The sequence below is a fragment of the Lytechinus variegatus genome, chromosome 12 (genome assembly GCF_018143015.1).
Source record: "Lytechinus variegatus isolate NC3 chromosome 12, Lvar_3.0, whole genome shotgun sequence".
Lineage (NCBI taxonomy): Eukaryota > Metazoa > Echinodermata > Echinoidea > Temnopleuroida > Toxopneustidae > Lytechinus > Lytechinus variegatus.
Genome location: NC_054751.1, coordinates 27,071,682 through 27,091,098, shown reverse-complemented (window position 1 = coordinate 27,091,098; position 19,417 = coordinate 27,071,682). Strand labels below are relative to the sequence as shown.

General features: G+C 35.7%; 1 protein-coding gene across 2 annotated transcripts; it reads left to right on the top strand.

Moving 5' to 3' along the window:
* Positions 1-6,224: 6,224 nt before the first annotated feature.
* LOC121425621 lies at positions 6,225-13,370 on the top strand. 2 transcript variants are annotated; one of them, XM_041621745.1, is made up of 6 exons: positions 6,225-6,330; positions 8,696-8,848; positions 9,272-9,460; positions 9,810-10,229; positions 11,979-12,347; positions 13,152-13,370. In XM_041621745.1, exons 1-6 carry the CDS (start codon positions 6,234-6,236, stop codon positions 13,175-13,177), a joined length of 1,254 nt encoding a protein of 417 aa, XP_041477679.1. In that variant the 5' UTR covers positions 6,225-6,233; the 3' UTR covers positions 13,178-13,370. The 2 variants fall into 2 exon arrangements, with proteins under 2 accessions (XP_041477679.1, XP_041477678.1); XM_041621744.1 differs by lacking the exon at positions 13,152-13,370 and having other exon boundaries at positions 11,979-12,450.
* Positions 13,371-19,417: the final 6,047 nt, after the last annotated feature.

Genomic DNA, 19,417 nt, shown 5'->3' with positions numbered 1-19,417 from the left:
TCACACATTCGTATAATTTCTCCCATAAGTGTACTGTATCAAAGCAATAGCTTTGATCCAGCTGAGGCATGGCGGCTTGTCATTGTTCAAAACCCCAACTTCTTTCACACTATACATTATATATATATATATATATATATATATATATATATATATATATATATCTACGGTTGTTCACATTGTATTTTGCTTTATACTACCACAACCGACACAGGACCTTCATTTATATTTGTATATATATATATATATATATATATATACGATTCCCGGCAGAGACATTTTTTCGGCATAACCAATTTTTCCAAAGGGTAGATAGCTCTGGGGAACCTTGATTTAAGCTACGTCTACCATTGTTTTCTTCATCCATTTCTTTACAATATTTAAATAAACGAGTTGCCAAAGCTGTTGTACATGTATAGCTTCACACATTTATATATATATATATATGTATATATATATATTATCCATTTTCTGTTCATTCTACTCTTTGTTCCTCTTATGTTTGCTTTTTTCCTAATGCTTCTCTTTCTCTCTTGTTTCTGCTTTCCCGTTTTACCTTTTCTTTTAATTTCTTTCGTTTATTCTCTGATCCCTTCTCCTTTATTTCCTCGCATCCTTCCCTCCACTCTTTCCTTTGTTACGTAAGAGCGCCCCTCTGTCGGGTGCGCTTCCATCAAAGGCGCTCCTTGAGAGAGTGCGCTCTTTAATGTTGTTGATCTTGACGCATTTGATCTCAATAAATCACTTGACAAAGCCCTATGGGCGAAAATTTGTGAAAAAATATTTTCATTACGGAGTATTTATTTCTGTTTTAACTATTCATTGGACCAACTCCGAGCAGAACATTCCCACTTTGTTTTATATATATATATATATATATATATATATATATATATATATATATATATATATATATATATATAATATATATGATATATATATATAATATATATGCATGCATACATAACGTTGATACATTCAGACAAGCAAACACGCAAAAGATTATGAAGCAGTGTGAATCCAAATTAATATACTTTAATATACGTTACAAGCGGAAACAATAAGGGGTTGACGACGTTTTTTTATTCAATTCAATTCATTTATTTCACTCGATAAAAATAACATATATACAGGTAAATAATGGCAATAACAAAACAATTTAAGTAACAAAATGGCAATAACAAAACAATTAAAGTAACAAAATGATAAAATGATAATACAGTAAGTATAAAGAGCAGGCTTCGAGTGTGGACTGGCATTAAAGATCTGTTAGATCTTAGAAGGTCCACCCCAGTAAAGAAAGAAAAAGAAGGGATACAAAATAGAACATACAAGGACAAAAGAATACAAGGGAAAACAAACATTAATAAAGTTAAAATAAAGTGTTTGCCTTTCTAGGAAAATAATTAAAAAAAAGTAAAGGACTAGCGTTTGTGGAGGGTCACAGAAAATCGACAGGTAAAATTAGAGAGAATAAGTGTAGAAGAAGGGCAAACACAGAAATTATAGTCATGTTACAATTACTTAGTTGTTGTTGGATGCGAACGTTGTTAACAAAATTTCTTTGTACTGACTTTGTACTGACGTAGTACTGTACTGACGTTGAAAACTACTAAGGGATAAACTATTTTTACATTAAAAAAAAATTATATATATATTTTTTGTATATACAAGAGGCTGCATATATTAGGGATTATATAATCATAACCTTCGTATATTATATTCCCCTTATTTACATTGTCTGGTGCTGATTTACTGTTCTTTGATGAATAATTTTCTTCAAAATGCATTAAGAAATATATATATATAACTAAAAAAGCAATATCCCAGTGTTCTTGTAAATTAATCTTTCATTTTAATGACCGATGATTAATAATTGATGCTTCCTGTATAATTTTGTAATCATCCTTCGCCCAAGAAGAACAAAGAGGTATATTTCCATGAAGCTATTGTCCCGAGCCTTATGACTGCATCTTGCTGACGTTCACCCGTGCCTTTTGTTGATGGGAATAGGTCTACGCCAACGCTTGCCTGTCATGAAGCATAAAATGGCTTCATCGCTTCCGAGTGGTGCTCATAACCACAGAGAGACGTCTCAGCATCAAGAATCCATCAGGATCAAAGTTGACAAACTCAAAGTTGTTTCGCCATCTCCTTCACATGGTTCAAGCCTTCAAAAAATCAGGTATTTTGTATGATAACATTTATTTTATTTGTTTTAATTTTTCAATAGTCATGGTTATTATTATTTTGAATTCGGAGACAGTGATTTCTTCTATTAGGTGTTGGGAGGGAGCGACCCATTTCATATCGACATAGGATTTTTTTTTTTGGGGGGGGACAAAGCCCCCAAGTCCCCATTTGTACGCTACTGGGGTAAAAGGAGTAAACACCATTCTCCATTGTGTGTGAATGAACCCTCACACAGCAAAAGAAAAAAAAAGAATTGTAAAGTCAAGGCGCCTTTACCGTTCGTGCACGAATTAACCTTTCGAATTCATCTTGACTGATTTTGGCTACATTAAATATTTAGAAAACAAAGAGAATCGCCTTCTATTGTTCTATAAAATCAACAATGCTTGAAATTTGGTAATATGTATTTACAGGGGTGATAAAACCGGTGGCATTTGCTCAAAAAAAACTTCCCATATGATTTTTTTTTACAAATGAAATATTCCATTTGAAAAGTAATTTTTCAACCTGCACATTTTTGTCCCTGAATTAAATTTCTTTTACCGGGCTCTTTTATTTGTTATGTAATTTGGACACTAAAACATTTCCTTCCTTTTTTTCATTCAAGTTCTTTTTTTCTTCCCAGAGAGCCATTTCATAAAGCTGTTCGTAAGTTAAGAGCGACTTTAAAACGACTGGTAATCCTTTCTTACGCGCTAAACCATCGCCAATTTATTCATTTACCACAAGAAATGATCACCATTCGTTCTTAAAGTCGCTCTTATTACGAACAGCTTCGTGAAATGGCGCCCTGGATGGGCACGTACGCAATACACAGAAGACATAAATGGGCGAATAATATTCAACGAAAATGAAGATAGAATGATATATTTTGAAGGATTGTTGGAGGCGTCAGGCTTAGTGGATTAGATTTTGGTTTCCCCACCCAGAGCTCCAGGATTCGAATCCATGTCGAGCCGTGTTTTGCTCGATTTACTTTACCACGGATCACGCAGCTACTTCAGACAAAAGCATTATCTGATGGTGAAAATACCTGTTCGCAGACAATGCCTCTTTTGACATACAATGCCCTTTTGGCTTTGCCCCCCCCCACCGAAAAACACCCCTTTGCCCCTGATATTTAATGTTTTTCATTCATTTTACCTTTCCTGATGTATGCTGTTGTTCATGCGATCTTCTATGATTATACTTTTCTCTGAGATAATAAAGTCACAAATGTTTTAAAGTATACCATTTAATCATATTCATTGTGATCATCATCATCCTCCTCATCACCATCATCATTGTGCACCATCATCATTATTAGTATCATTATATCATTATTGTATCAAATTGCGTTATATCAATAATTATGATCCAATATTTACTCCACTCTTGGAAAATTATACGTCTTATATTCCTTGAAGTAGAAAATGAAATGTTATTTCATAAAGTTGTTTATATAGACCTATATAAAAAAAGGGGGGGGGGTTAGGACTTTATACACATAGCAAATCCAATCTGTCATAACACAATGCAAACTGTAAAACTAATTCATTCCGGGTTTTCGTTTTTCATTCATGATTCTTGAACTCTTTTATTGTCAAAGAGGTCGTTTGACAGGGACCTATCCACGGAGGATTAGTCTATTGTTACTGGGGGTGCTGAGCATTGTCACAGCACCCCCAGTAACAATAGATAATCCTCCGTGGATAGGTCCATTGTCGTTCGAAATGCATGTGACAAACTCGAATCAAAGAAATATGAATGAAATGTAATCGGAAACGCTTTTCGGGAAAATAACACCGAAAACTCTTACATTGTCTCTAGAGATAGATATAGATGTAAAAATAAAATCAGAGAAAAGCAAGTAATAATAAGGATATCATTGTTTTCCGCCGATTATTGCGCATGAATTCTCTTGGGTCAAGAACATTTGTAGAGGTCTACGTCCCATTGTTTCCGTTCTATTTACAAATAAATTGCTATTGTCTTTAAGTATTCTTAACAAACTATATGAGTTATCACCATAGTTTATTTGGCACTAGTTCAAAACATTCTACAACTCTTACGGGCTTCATAAATATGTCATTAAACTATAGCAATGCCAGAAATGTCATCTAAGTGGAGTACGAATCAAATATTGATTTATTATCACCTTATTTATGAAAAGACCTGTATTATTTCGGAAATTTCACAGCTATTAAGCAACAAAAAAGGAGTGTTTGGGTTTAATACCGGTCTTTTTGGCAATGGATCCTATGATATAAAAACAAATGATTTTAACAAGAATTCAAGGAAGAGCTGAAAACCTCTCAATTTAGTGTGACCAGTTACATACTAAAGCGTGTCGTCGAGTGATCTATATACCAGCATTCGGACTTTAAATGTGAGTTTTCTGTATATTTTCCACCTTTTTCCTACAGATATTATGACAGGCATCCTTGCATGAATGAGAATTGAAGCAACTTATCAGAATCAGACTGGTACATAATAGTCAGGTAAAAAGAAGTCTTTCTCGAATATTGGTGAATTATATAGCAGTTGTCCTTGATTTTGGACTTACAATACATTTGCAAATTTCATCAACTCTGAAACTAGGACGAAACTTCTGTTCGGCAGTTCACCAATTTTCGACAAAGACTTCTTTATAGTTCTTTATCATATGATGGGCATTTGACAATATATTTACTCTGTTCTTGGAAGCTCCGTATATCGCTGAAGGAAAACTCATAATGCTTCTCATAAAGTTTTTAGAGGAAATTAGCATCTAGAAAAACGAACATAATGTGACGTACTTCAAACTATTGTTAGTCATGTGATCTTGTCAAGAACCATTATTTTATATTGTTTATATATTTGAGATTCTTTAACCTTTTCAACAGCTTACCTTTTAATATACATTTGTTGATTTGGAGATACAGAATGTCCTTCTTAAGCCTTGTTGAACGGATCATCCTCTTTTACCTCATGAAATATTCTGCCTACACTCATACACATTCATCATAATACTATATACTTTTTTTCATTATATAGTTTACGATGGTAGCTATTGGAATAACTCTTATTATAGTTTATGATGATTTATGATTAGGGAAAATCCTGATACTCTAGTCTTTGATTATATAGTTTACGATAATAAACTATTGGATCAAGATCATTTTACTAAACTCTTTCATTAGAATATGATGGACTGTATTGGAGTAAATTGATAATGATGCTATACTATTTCGTTATAAAGTTTGCGACGATGAACTATTAGAGTAAATTCATTATATTATTATATTCATTATATTATATATAGTATAATTAATTCATTATATTATATGTAGTGTAATGAATATAGGATAATGAATATTTTTAAGAGTATATATACTCTTCTTCTTCTGATAAAGTACAGTCCACCGACTGGTGTATTATCGTACTATATTTGGCAGGTCTGGTGTGGAGTATGTACAGTGCCATTTTAAAATATACTAAAAAGTTACTACTTGTAAGTGCAGCTAAAAAACCATGCTCCTCTCTTAGCGAAGCAGGATGCTCTGTACCTCTTGTTTGAAGAGGCTAACAGAGGTGACATTGGGTAGTTCATCTGGCAAGGAATTCCATAACCTGATGGTGTCTGGAAAGAAGGACTTCTGATAGATGAGAGTCCTTGCAAAAGGTCTTAGCTTATCTTAGCTTACAAAAAAACTCTTAGCTTATATAGTTTACGATGATGAACTATTGGAGTATTAAAAACAATATTCTTAACTCTTTGATTTATAGTTTACGATGATGAACTATTGGAGTATAAAAGCATTATGTTGTACTTTTTTATGATATAGTTTACGATAATGAACTATTTGAGTATTAATAACATTATTTTATACTTTTTATGAGATGATGAACTATTTTAGTATTAAAAACATTATTCTATACATTTTTATGATATAGTTTACGGTGATGAACTATGTGAGTATTAAAAACATTATTCTATACTTTTTTATGATATAGTTTACGGTGATGAACTATTGGAGTATTAAAAGCAATATTCTATACTTTTTATGATATAGTTTACGATGATTAACTATTGGAGTAAAATCATCATCAGCTTTCTCATGATGTATCATCATCTACGTTTATCTCATGAGAGTCCTGTCCACAAAAGACTAATAGGTAAGTTGTTTACACTGATAGTGCTACAACAGTAAAAACTTTGGTCTTAGCCGGTGTACGTAGAGAGACACCCGTGATAACACATTTGGTCGTTACTTAAACACTCTTGGTGTTACGTTCAGACTCTAGGATGCAATTTTAACACCTTATGGTGTGGTACTTTAAATAGGGTCACCGAGTACTGTCGGTTTTGACATATCTCGCCATGCATGGCCGTACGCGGAAACTTTTCGATGGGGATAGGGGCAGCGTGCGTAAACTTTTTTCGAAAATAAACTTGAAAGTGAGGGAGCAAAGCGTCCGAGCTTGTTATTGGGGCTTTTTTTTGCATTTTGTCAAGTGAAATTGAAGGAGTAAGTGCATACTTCTGGTGAAGTTTGTGAAAAATTTCAGTAAAAAATGTAATTTTTCAAAATATCTGGGGGGGGGGCAACTATCCCCTGACCCCCCCCCCCGCTGCATACAGCCGTGTCGCCATGTCAACATCCAACTTGTCACAAGTCAACGTGGCCATGGTGGCGAGGGAGTCTCGCCAAGTCGACATACAATTCTTAACTTAAGATTCTTAAGTCAGCTTAGCAAAACGTATCTGGTCATACAATACTGATATTATGTCGACTTGGCAAGATAAAAATATCCCGCCATCTCGTCAAGTCAATGGCACTTTAAAGCTTTCATACTTCATATACAAATTTTGACCAGTAACAATATAAGTCAGCTAGCATGAGCTTGAATTAACAGCGATTCTCTCTATTAAGAGGCAAAATCATTTTGAGAGGTCGTCTTTTATCTACGCTGATTTGCCAGTATCCGCTGTAATTAATGAGCTCGAATATGGATTCTTTGAATGAGCAAAAAGTTTCGTATCAATCACTTACTTACTCATCAATTACTACCGTACTATCATGTAATTATTAAAGACATGCAAAAATCGATGTAGTAATTTCTCCACTATTATGGATTAATAACACACGGAGAAATCGGACAGTGCTGGTGATGTTGTCATCATGGCTGTATACGTAGCGGGGAAAGGGGATTGCCCTATCCCGATTTGTTTTTAAACCATACATTTTGTCCAAAATTTTCACCCACACGCACACACACACACAATAAAGAGTGTGTGCTCCTCCAGATCCTTGCAATCCCATCATACTGGTGTTAATTGCAAGATGAAATGGCCTTGTGATAAACCTATGTGGTTCCCTTTCTTTATGTCTTCAAATTTCGTCTATCATCCAAAGAAAAAAAAACGCTAGCGAAATGGTCGTGATTAAAATGGAGTGATGCACAATATTTATCCCTCTTAAGTCTCATACTCTCGCTTAATTATATTGATTCGTGATGACGTCGTATTAGTTAGTGATCGAAGATTTTTCTTAATTACCTGAAATGAAGAATAGTTTACATAGTAAAATCGGTGATTAAAAATCTTATGCAACGCTGTTTTACTACAGGAATTTTACAGTACTTGTTTAACAGTTTAAACCGAGTGTGCAAAAATTAAACAACAATGTTGTACTAGTTCTTTTATATTTTGTCTTCAATATATCAAGTATTTCAACTATTAAACAACTAATGTAGTGTTCTTAAAGTAAACAGCGTTGCATGAAAAAATATTAAACAGCATATTTAATGTGTATAGGATCGACGATCATCATCCTTTTCAAACATGTCGATTTCATTTCTATGAGCAGTTCACTTACATGATACTTCTGTTAAACACGTGAATCCTAACTCCCTGGATTAAGAGAATATTTTACAAACATGAATGGTGCCACGATGGCCATGATTGGTATTTTCAAGATTTTTGTTCAAATCACCGTTACATTGCTTAGAAATCATGAGTGTAAGAAGGCCTCGTTAAAACAAACATATCTTTTACATTGAATAGTAAATCAAAATGGAAGGTACAAACATTACCGTACAGACTCTAAAGATCTTGATAGCCATGGTAATGAAATATTGGATTCACATAATTTAGGTTCCATCAACCTAAAATCACTCGCTTTATAACACTTTTTATAAGCAATTTTAAGAGAAAAGCATGAAATATCTTGTCTCCTTCGAACATGAAAACGATCTAAAAAGGAAAACATTTCTGATAGTTTTGTGTCATTGACCCCTTTAACCTTCATTGTCATATTAGTGATTTTCATCAGATTGTAATGTTTTTCAATAAGAATTTCAACGGTGTCTCGGTCAAGATATTATATTACATAATCCTTTTTTTTAAACAGTATAATTAGATTTCTCTACTTTAAAAAAAATGTAAATGTTATTCAAGATCTTAAGAATATGAAATTAAAGAGAGAACGAGAACATTTACTCGTAAGGGTATATTTGTAATGTTTGTTCAATCTTTCAGATAGTTTACCTGCCTGTAAAGTGTACGGTATCTTTCATATTGTGGGTTCCTCTGAGATACCTCGTTGTGATCTTCATACCTCATGTAGTAAACATAGTGACTGCCCAATACCAGGCTTTGAGTGTGGATGTAACCCCCAATGTGGTATGGTGTGTAAGTATAAACATATTATACAACCTTCTGTAAATATATATATATGTGTGTGTGTGTGTGTGTGTGTGTGTGTGAGGGTGTGTGTGTGTAACTAAACGGCAATGTTAAATTTTTCATATCTATTCCTTTATAATTGATATTTTATGTTTACAGTTTTAAACTACTATTACTACTAGCTACTATACTTCCACCACTACTAATACTATCATAATCATTATTATCATAATTATCGTTGTTATTTTTCATTTTTATTATCGTCATCAGGGGCGGATCCAGGATTTTTTTTTCAAAAGGGGGCACATTTTTTTCCGATGAAAATTTGACAAGCAAAAAAAAAATCACCATCATCATCATTTTATCATTATCAATTACCATAATGATTAGCATTAATCGTTCCTTTTTTTTCTTGCCTGTTGATGTTAGGTTCATGCCCTCCAGCTCGTGGAGATGAACCATCGGTAAAGGTGGGAGGGTTGGTCAGTATGACTAGGTGTTCAGATAAGAGAGCCTGCTCGCGTGATTCAGATTGCACAGAGTTATCAACCAAAGGGGTCACATACGAGTGTGTGTGCTCAGAGAGATGCGGTCAGGTGTGTCATGGTACCCCAACAGGTAAGCAAATAGCATACAATATCCAGGTGATGTCACAGGTACTGTGCACATTTATGAATAATACTTAAACACATAAAACGTGAAAAGAAAGCCGTCTTTTTCTCCAAATGAGTATTTCTATATATTAATGTCAACTCAAATTTGCGCCACTTGGTAATCTGTTCTCTTGTCGCCTAAACATCACCTTCATGATGTCTTTAGCTATGGTTGGCATGCAAATGTGTGAGGGTGTGGGTGTGAGTGCGAGGTGTTCGTGCGTGTTTTGGGTGGGATATTGATTTATTTCTGCACGACAAAATGATGATTATTAGAATTTATTTTCTTATTTTTTTTTTCTAAACATCTTTAGTTCCTTATACCCGGGCAGGGAGGTGCCCTCGACCAACATTCATTTACGACTTTGTATTTTGTCGACTGAGAATGGATTGTATGCATGACGCCCACTGCCTGGACAATGAAAACATGAAATGCTGTCAGTCGACATGCGGCATGAAATGCATGCTCGCCGTCTCCGATATAGATTCAATGTCGGCAACACCATCTACGATGATGACGACGACGATGACATCTTCGACGTTGAATGGTTCGATGGGTTCTATGGCACGGAGTGACAACGAATCAAGGATGGACTTTGAAAACAAGACGGAAATGTCGACTGAAGTCACATCTGATTTCATGACGACCTTGGAGCCAGTAATGAATGACGATGAGGATGATGATGGTGACGGTCGTAACACCGGGAATTCAAATAAGCAAAGGTCATCAAGAGGTAGGTTCTTCTTTTGATTATCCACCGATCAAACCTTGCACCTCAAAAATCTTAAGTAAAACCAATAATTATACAAGCATGGGTGTCACCCGACCAGAGGCGTCGATTATGGGGGGGCAGGGGGGGCGATCGCCCCACCAATGAAAATATTGGGGGGCAAACATCATTTTGCCCCCCCCCCAATAATTCCGCATGTGCTAAAAATAAAATAAGATTGTAATGTTACACAGAAATCAGCAAGCGAGATTGAGATACACAACTCGTTCTTCGTCTAAAATCGTGCTCAAAATGTCCACCTTTCAGATTGGAATATCAAAAAATTTCAGCTCGCGCTTCGCGCTCGCATCATTTTTGTAACAAAAACCCATACTTTCCATGATTAAATAGGTGAATATGGTCCCGCTTTCAGTTCTAAACCTCAAAAGAACTCCCACTTCGATTTGCAATAATATTTTGTTGGATATATATATCTTGTTCTCTATTAAAAACATGCATTAAACTCAATTTTTTTTTCAGATCGAAATATCAAAATTTTCAGCTCCTAATCTGCTGGTGATATATATATATATATATATATATGTGTATGTGTATGTGTGTGTGTGTGTGTGTATATATATATATACATATAAATATATATATATATGTACACATATATATAGGCATATGTGTGTGTTTGTGTGATCGAGCGCCTTTGGAAAATTGATTCATGATTTTGCCCCCCCAATCTGAAAAATGGATCGACGCCCCTGCACCCGACATGTCCGATGTGCCGACTTAAGGCCTATGCGTGACTGAGGAGATGTGGATATGCCCATGCTGTACAATATCCTAGACCTCTTGGCGGTGCAACATTAGAGAGTTTCCATTCAACGAAACACGACGGATTCCAGAAAATGTATTGTCACATGCCCTTCATTACAGTGAAAAACAAAGAAATGTTTGTCAAAAATGTATGAATCAAAACGGCAGTTTCGTCCGGGGCTCTGGACAAATGATAATTTGGCAATAGGACGAAACTACCGTTTCCGGTCCACCAAGCGAATGGGAACCAAAACATATAACGTGAATATCTTTTGACAAAACTTTTAAATCAATTGCATTTAAATAAGAATTTCTCTCTATTCATGATGCTTAATTTCAATGCAGTTAACATGTTCCAAAACAAGGATTACCGTTCTGAATAATTTTGTTCCACCGTTCGTTTAGCCATTGTATCTGTATTTATTCTAATCATATTATATTATGTTGTGATTTCACCGTTCCACCGTTCGTTAAACCATTGTATCTGTATTGTTTCTAATCATAATATATTATGTTGTGATTTTTATAAGTGACTAAATGCGCCAGAAGTCTCTCGTTTATCAATTATTATATACCAGAAATTTTCTACGCTCATCAAATGGGAGATCATTTGCTCACACATGCCACACTTTGGGGAATAGCCGGAGGAATAGCCTTCCCGAAGATATCAAAACTTGCATCTCTGATGAATCTTTTAAAGATCTACTCAAAATATTTCTCTTTTCTGTTTTAATGACTATATAGTAAATGTCCTCGAGCACTCTACAAAGTGTCTTTATAGCTATTTATAAGTAGCAATATTTTAGTAAGGGAATACAGTAGATTCCAAAAATTTTATAAATCTTTTGGAGTGTACTCGGAAGACATCCACAAATCCTCTTGAAAGATTAGATTGCGTGATTCTATTCAGAGTTCTTTTAATTTTTGATGTGATTGGTGTTTCATCAGAGGCGGGAAGATGCAGGACAGGGCTCCGCCTGAGGAACAAACCAGGGGGAGGTCATCGGCGATGCAACTCCAATCACCCCTGCTACGACAACGGATATCACCCACTATGTGGGAGCGATGGGCTCTCTTATGCCAGCGAGTGTTACCTCCGCCGAGAGCAAGAGCGACTGGGCATCCAGATAGCTGTACGCCATCGGGGCTACTGTTTTGTAGAGGGAGGGCGTCGTGTTGCCGCAGAAAGCGATAACAGCAAAAGAAATTCGAAGAGGCAATCATGCAAATCGTGTGGTATCAACCCTTCTTATGGCAGCGATGGGATCCATGAGCGGCCTGATGAGGTTGGCAACGCCCTAAAAGGCTATCTATCAGGTACGAATTCGGAGGTGATATCCCTTTTTTCTTAACACCGCTTTTAGGGGCGGTGATCATTTATATTTACTGATTGATGATCTCCAGAATAATGCTGATTGCAGTAAAACCCCCCCAAAATGGAAAAGATTATATGTGAGCAATATTTATTGTTCAGTCACGTCACTCTTTCACATATAAAAATGAAAAATTTTCGTCACTCCAGTTGTGATAAGAAATCGGCGCCCTGAGATTTTTAGTTTTTTTTGCCATCTACTTTTAATGAATTTCCGTTATGTTCTTTAAGATGTGTTGGCGTCATAATATCTATGAATTTCTCTTTCTAAAAATTATATCACTACTTTGCATTATTTTCGCTTAAAGATGACTTGCCAGTTCACTTGGAATAGAGAAAATTTGACCTGATTTGTCAGGAATTTGAAATACCTTTGGTAAAAAAAAATGTTATTTGAAGATGATGTATAGTCATCATGTTGCTGTATGTATTAAAAGAGAATCAACGTTATTAAAATATACAAATCTGTGAATAAAAAAATGTAAAAAATTACCGAAGCATCAAAGTGGCTAAAACGATGAGAATGATGTGTAGCCCGTTAAAATTAATCGAATCAGTGACTTTAGCACACCGATATAAGGGGTGCATTGATAGTTCATACACTTCATAGTAATAAATCAAATGTAACTGAGACTCCTAATCTTCTTAACGTTTTAACTCATTTTATCATTAAATTTCAATTGATATAGTGTATATTGACCGAAGAGTGACAGTTTTTGTCTCTTTCATTTCCTCCCTTTTGCCTCAAGAGCGCCAAAGATTTTTAGATGGATAGACTTCTGATGATTCAAGGAGGAAGAGAGAAATTAAAACCAAGAATGCCTTCAATCACATTAACATATTCTTTTATTAAAGATTATTATGATATTGATATATACATCTATTTTGCCTCTACATGATTTATCACCTTGACAATACTCGGAACCATTTATTCAATGAAAAAGATATTGTATTGAAGCCTTTGCAGGCAACTTTCGCAGTGTTGGAAGGGGGGGGGGGTGAGGGCTAGAGCAGGGGCGTAACAGGGGTCGGTGGCCGGGGGGGGGGCAAGACCAAACAAATCCAGGTCACATCATGGAACAGGCAATGGTGTCATGAGGCAAACAGTTTGAGGGGGTGATATGGTGTGTCGGGCAAAAAATAAAAATGCGAGAGAGCGAGCAAAAATTTTGACATTTTTATTAAAAAAATCAAATTTTGTGATAGATTTTGACACAATGTTAGAAAAAAGATAATATCATCTTTCACCCTTCTCTGTGAACAGGATTTCTTTTATGATTGTGCGCATCAGGGTGAAGCTCTATATGCTCGAGGGGCCCAGTATGGCGGGTGTGGCAAGAAGTAGTTTAATATAAGTCGCGAGCGAGCGACGCGAGCGAGAAAGGAAAATGGCCTTTTGAAATGAAATTCTAATTATGTGATAGATTTTTACTTCATAGCAAATACCATGTCATATATTTTCTTTTATTTCCCCTTGGCTGTGGAACCACCCCCCCCCGCGGTACGCCAGTGCTTCAACGCAAAGTTTAATGCAGGAATGGTCCATACAGAAGCCCTTTAAAGGTTACAGATGAAAAGCCCCCACTGCACGGGGTCTTGGACAGATTGAACCCCGGTAGCTTTGGAAATTTAGCAAGTTTATGATAGACTTTCATACGACATTATCGTATATATCATCCTAAGTTCTTAGTGTTCTTTTCCCCTTTCTTTCTCCCTTCTCATTTTCCTTTCCCTTTCTTTCTTTCTTTCTTTCTTTCCTTTTCCCGTTTTTTAAATTTTCCTGGTGAACTCCACCCGGGGGGGGGGGGCAGCTAGCCACCCTGCCCCCCGCCTGTTACGCCACTGGGGTAGAGACTTGGTGTTATGGGATTTGGGATTTGGGAGAAATTTAGTTGAGAGTATATACCGTATGTACGAGATTTGGATTGCGTCGTTTATGTACTTAATATTTTAATACTTTAATATTTATTTAAAGAATAAAAATCATTTCCTTTCCCGATCATAGGGAGTCATTTTCATGGTGAATTATTGGAGATAGATACAAGTACAACAGAACCCCCCATCCAACAATTAGGGTATAGCGTGCCATCCCTCCCCCACACTAAATCCCATAATTTATATCAGACTAGCAAGTACAGGATAAGTGTTAAAAAAGGATAAGGATGAGTGTGTGATATCATCAGTTTCCCATTTTGCGTACTGTCCTCATTGTTTGCATAACTACATGTATTCTCTAAAATTCTAAAACTTTAAAATGCTACAACTTTCTTATTTTACATCAAGTTTACACTATTCTTGGTCATTTTTATCTTATCATTAGAATACACTTCCTGTTGGGTTGGGTTTGGACCCTGTCCATCTCGCCTGCATAAAATAATTCCATAGGTCAATAGTTTTAACCACGCGATATTAATGTCAAAAATATTTTTGTAATAAACCATACGGCAATTATATGGAATCAAATTCAAATGTAAAAAAAAACATGTACATTCGACTTTCGACCTCGGATTAAAACCTGCATCGACCCTTGACCTATACTTTATGACCAGAATAATGTGGCACTCTTGATTTCCCATATGGAACACTAGAAACATACATGTGCATGATCTTTATAGAATATGAAAACAAATTAGAAATGTACACTTTCGAATTTCGATAATTTTCTTCATCATAATAGGAAGTATATCGACCTCAAACATTTGTGACCTTGATTTGATGAATGTTATTCAAGTAAGTTGTAATATCTAATAGTCATCTCAAACAATTTTCATTAGATTCAATGTTGATGCCATAAAACTATATAGATTTCTATCAAAATTCATTGACCTGAAATGATCTTCGACCTTTAGCAGTGGCGGACCGTGATCTGGAGGAAACAAAGAATTGGAGGGGCACAGCATTTGGTCACAAAGAACACAGTGCCCCTCCAATCAATTGTCTCCTCCGGGTCACGGTCCGCCACTGACCTTTAGCAATCCCTGTGTCATGATCTGAAATTCTAATCAAATTATTAAATGATAATAACTTAACTAAGCTTCATAGAAAGGCAATCTATAACCTCCAAAATATCTGAACAACTTACATGTACAATCTTAAAATTTTGCTTAGATTATTATATCAATGCCACATCATATTTTAGATACAGTGATCTGAATTGACTTCTGACCCTTTATCTGTGACATGAAATTAATGTAAAATGATCCGTGATACTTCATTAATATTTCCTATAAAATTAATCAAAATGACCCAACGCTTTCATAATTGTGACATTTCAAACTTCAAAGGTTGTTGACTGGACTTTTAACGATGTAACGCGTCACCTTCAGAGAAGGCGGCTCCGATACATGTCTCGTCTGCCCTGCAGGCGAGATAAAATGACGGGCGGTATCAATATATCCCTTAAAAAGAAAAAATTGAAGTATTTTATGTGTAAGATTAGCAAAGAATGATTGGAGATGGACAGGGATCGGACTTTCTGGGATGGGGCTCTTTTTATGCAAATGCTCGTGAAGTTTCTCGTGGACTTGTGAATGACTTGGAATGTGGCTAGATACATTTTTGATTTCTGAAAATCACCATATGTTCAGGACTTTAAGTGGCATTTAAAAGTCATGATCATATGGATATCGTGTTCCTGTTAATTCGATCCAATCCAATTAAATTCAAGGCGTTTTTGTACTGGAAGACAGCCCTTTAAAAAACTTGATTTCAATAAATCAAGCCAAACAAACATGTATGTTATTTTCCCGAAACCAGATGTAAAATGAGAAGAAAAAAAAACAAGACTCGCTTAGTTTCATTTGTATTACGCGCAACATGGGTGGTATGAAAATAGGGAAACTGGCGTCACACATTCATTTTTTCTGTTATTTTAATATTTCTGTATTATAGTACATATATTTATATTTTATGACATGACAGATATTATTTTTTTTCTCAATGATTCCAAACATGGTTTGACTGCACTGAGAATATGCATGATAAATATTATGGTTATTTATTTTGATTAAATTAAGTGCTATGATGAATTATACGAAAATCGAAATATACATGTATGTAACTGAAATTTAATTCCTGGAGCAATGTACATGTATAAAAGTATACTATGTGTAGGATGTTCGGAAAGTGTTATGCGGAAAAAGCGATGCCATGCTTTATACCAAACATCATCACCTTCTACCAAACATCCTCACCTTCTACAACATATCATCACATTCTACCACACATCAACACCTTCTTCTTCCAAACATCACATTCTTCCACACATCAACACCTTCTTCCACACATCACATTCTTCCACACATCATCACCTTCTTCCACACATCATCACATTCTTCCACACATCATCCCCTTCTTCCACAAGAAGGTGATGTGAGAAAGAATTGGATGTGTTGAAGAAAATGATGATGTATGAAGGTGATGATGTGTGGAAGAAGGTGATGATGTGTGATTTTCATACAGATCAAGCATACTGATCTTATGATTATCATTACAGATCGAGCATACTGATCTTAAACAAATAGGAGTAATACCGAAAATTTGTTAAACAAAAAGGTGATGATGTGTGGAAGAAGGTGGTTATGTGTGGAAAATGTGATGATGTGTGGAAGAAGGTGATGATGTATGGAAGAAGGTGATGATGTGTGGAAGAAGGTGATGATGTATGGAAGGTGATGATGTGTGGAAGAATGTGATGTGTGGAAGAAGGTGATGATGTATGGAAGGTGATAATGTGTGGAAGAAGGTGATGATGTGTGGAAAATGTGATGATGTGTGGAAGAATGTAATGTGTGGAAGGTGATGATGTGTGGAAGAATTAATGTGTGGAAGGTGATGATGTGTGGTAGAATGTGATGATGTGTGGAAGGTGATGATGTGTGGTAGAATGTGATGTGTGGAAGAAGGTGGTTATGTGTAGAAGAAGTTGATGTTGTGTGGTAGAATGTGATGATGTGTGAAAGGTGATGATGTGTGGAAGAACGTGAGGAAGAGGAAGATGATGTGTGGAGGAAAGAGATGTGTTGAAGGTGTGTGGAAGAAGCTGATGATGTGTGGAAGGTCATGATGTGTGGAAGTAGGTCATGATGTGTGGAAGGTCATGATGTGTGTAAAAGGGAGGGGTAAAGTAGATGCATTTAGAATGATTCCATCAGTCCACCAAAAATTGAAGTTTGCACACAAAAAATGAAGTACACACAAATAAAAGACAATAAAATGTAATGGGATACAATCAACAAAATAAAGAAAAAAGTTTTGACCAGCTCTAGTTTAGTACAATTTATTCATTTTTCATTTCTCAATACAAGTGAAATAATACATACATGACAACACACATTGCATAATAAATATCCCAATTTATCAACTGATTTTAGAAATAAGAATACAGCCCCTTCTGATTGTTAATCATAAAACAATTGTCAATGTGTAAAATGAGACAAGAGACAATTGTTGGATATTGAAGTATGAACTGATCTTGTCTTAGGTGTGACTCAACGTGTAGAAAGACTTAAGTGGTATTTAGCACTGTACATCATTGGGTGATTTCAAGTGTAGAGGTGGTGCTGGTGTTGGAAGCACAATTTAGATACCCTTCCCAAGATCTAAACAACAAATGGGAGTATACAAATTACATTTTTGAAGCTCAACACCCCTGCTGGATATAATACAGTGTTCCACAAAGGGTACCACAGTGGTTACCCCAGTGTGTTCATAGGGCATTTACAGTGTGGAACACAAAGTGAAATCTTATTCACACTTAAAATACTCAAATGCTCAGACATGGTAAACCTCATATTCACATAATCCACTATGTAAACATATTGTGAACACACTGTAGCATTGTCCACAGTGTGAAATAATCTTCACATTGGTTAAATTTGAGCATTTTGAGAGTGTGAATCACATCTTTACATAATCTACTTTGTGAACACTAACACTGTAGCATTGTCCACAGTGTGGAGTCATCTTCACATTGGTTAAATTTGAGCATTTTAACAAAGTGAATGTCATCTTCACACAATCCCCTATGTGAACACTCACACTGCTGTGGTTTCCACAGTGTGAAATCATCTTCACATTATTAAATTTGAGCATTTTAACACAGTGAATCACATCTTTACATAATCTACTACGTGAATGCACTGTGATCACTCACACTATAGTGGTCTCCACAGTATGGAATCATCTCCACATTGGTTAAATTTAAGCATTTCAACAAAGTGAATGACATCTTCACATAATCCCCTATGTGATCACTCACACTGTAGCATTGTCCACAGTGTGGAGTCATCTTCACATTGGTTAAATTTGAGCATTTTAACAAAGTGAATGTCATCTTCACATATTCCCTTATGTGAACACTCACACTGCAGCGGTTTCCAAAGTGTGAAATCATCTTCACATTGTTAAATTTGAGCATTTGAACACAGTGAATCACATCTTTTTCATAAACCACGGTGTGAATGCATTGTAAATACTCACACTGGAAAGGTTTTCACAGTGTGGAATCATCTTCACATTGAAATATGAGCATTTTTACAGTGTGAACCATATCTTCACACAATCCACTATATGAATGCACCGCGATCCATCAAGAATAAACCTTTCACCTGGAGTGTCCATGACTTCAGGAAATAATAAAACACAAAGTAACAATCTTTTCCCCAAAATCTCGCAAAGAGGGTTTACCAGAATAATGCCCGGTTGACATTTGCATGCATTGTGGTGCCCACTTTGCCCCGCATTGATGCATGCCAGTGCGGGACACTTTATGGAACGACTTGGCTATATCAGTTCACGCAATAACCCGACATGTTGCACAATGTTTGCGCATAGTTCACGCACTGTCCCGACGTGCTTTCAGCAAATATTTTCGAAACCCTATTCTGTGACGTATCTAGCGCAAATTTAAATATTCAGCGTTCTAGTGTTGACATCCTCTACGTTTGTTGATTAGGACGACTTACACTGATCACATGATCTGCACTCACAATTTTGTGCATATCATTCGCAAACT

Coding starts and splice junctions, on each gene's coding strand:
- LOC121425621 (XM_041621744.1), top strand. CDS start 6,234: ATGATTAACTATTGGAGTAAAATCATCATCAGCTTTCTCATGATGTAT. Junction 8,849..9,271: donor CCCCCAATGTGGTATGGTGT/GTAAGTATAAAC, acceptor TGTTGATGTTAG/GTTCATGCCCTCCAGCTCGT. Junction 9,461..9,809: donor GTGTCATGGTACCCCAACAG/GTAAGCAAATAG, acceptor AAACATCTTTAG/TTCCTTATACCCGGGCAGGG.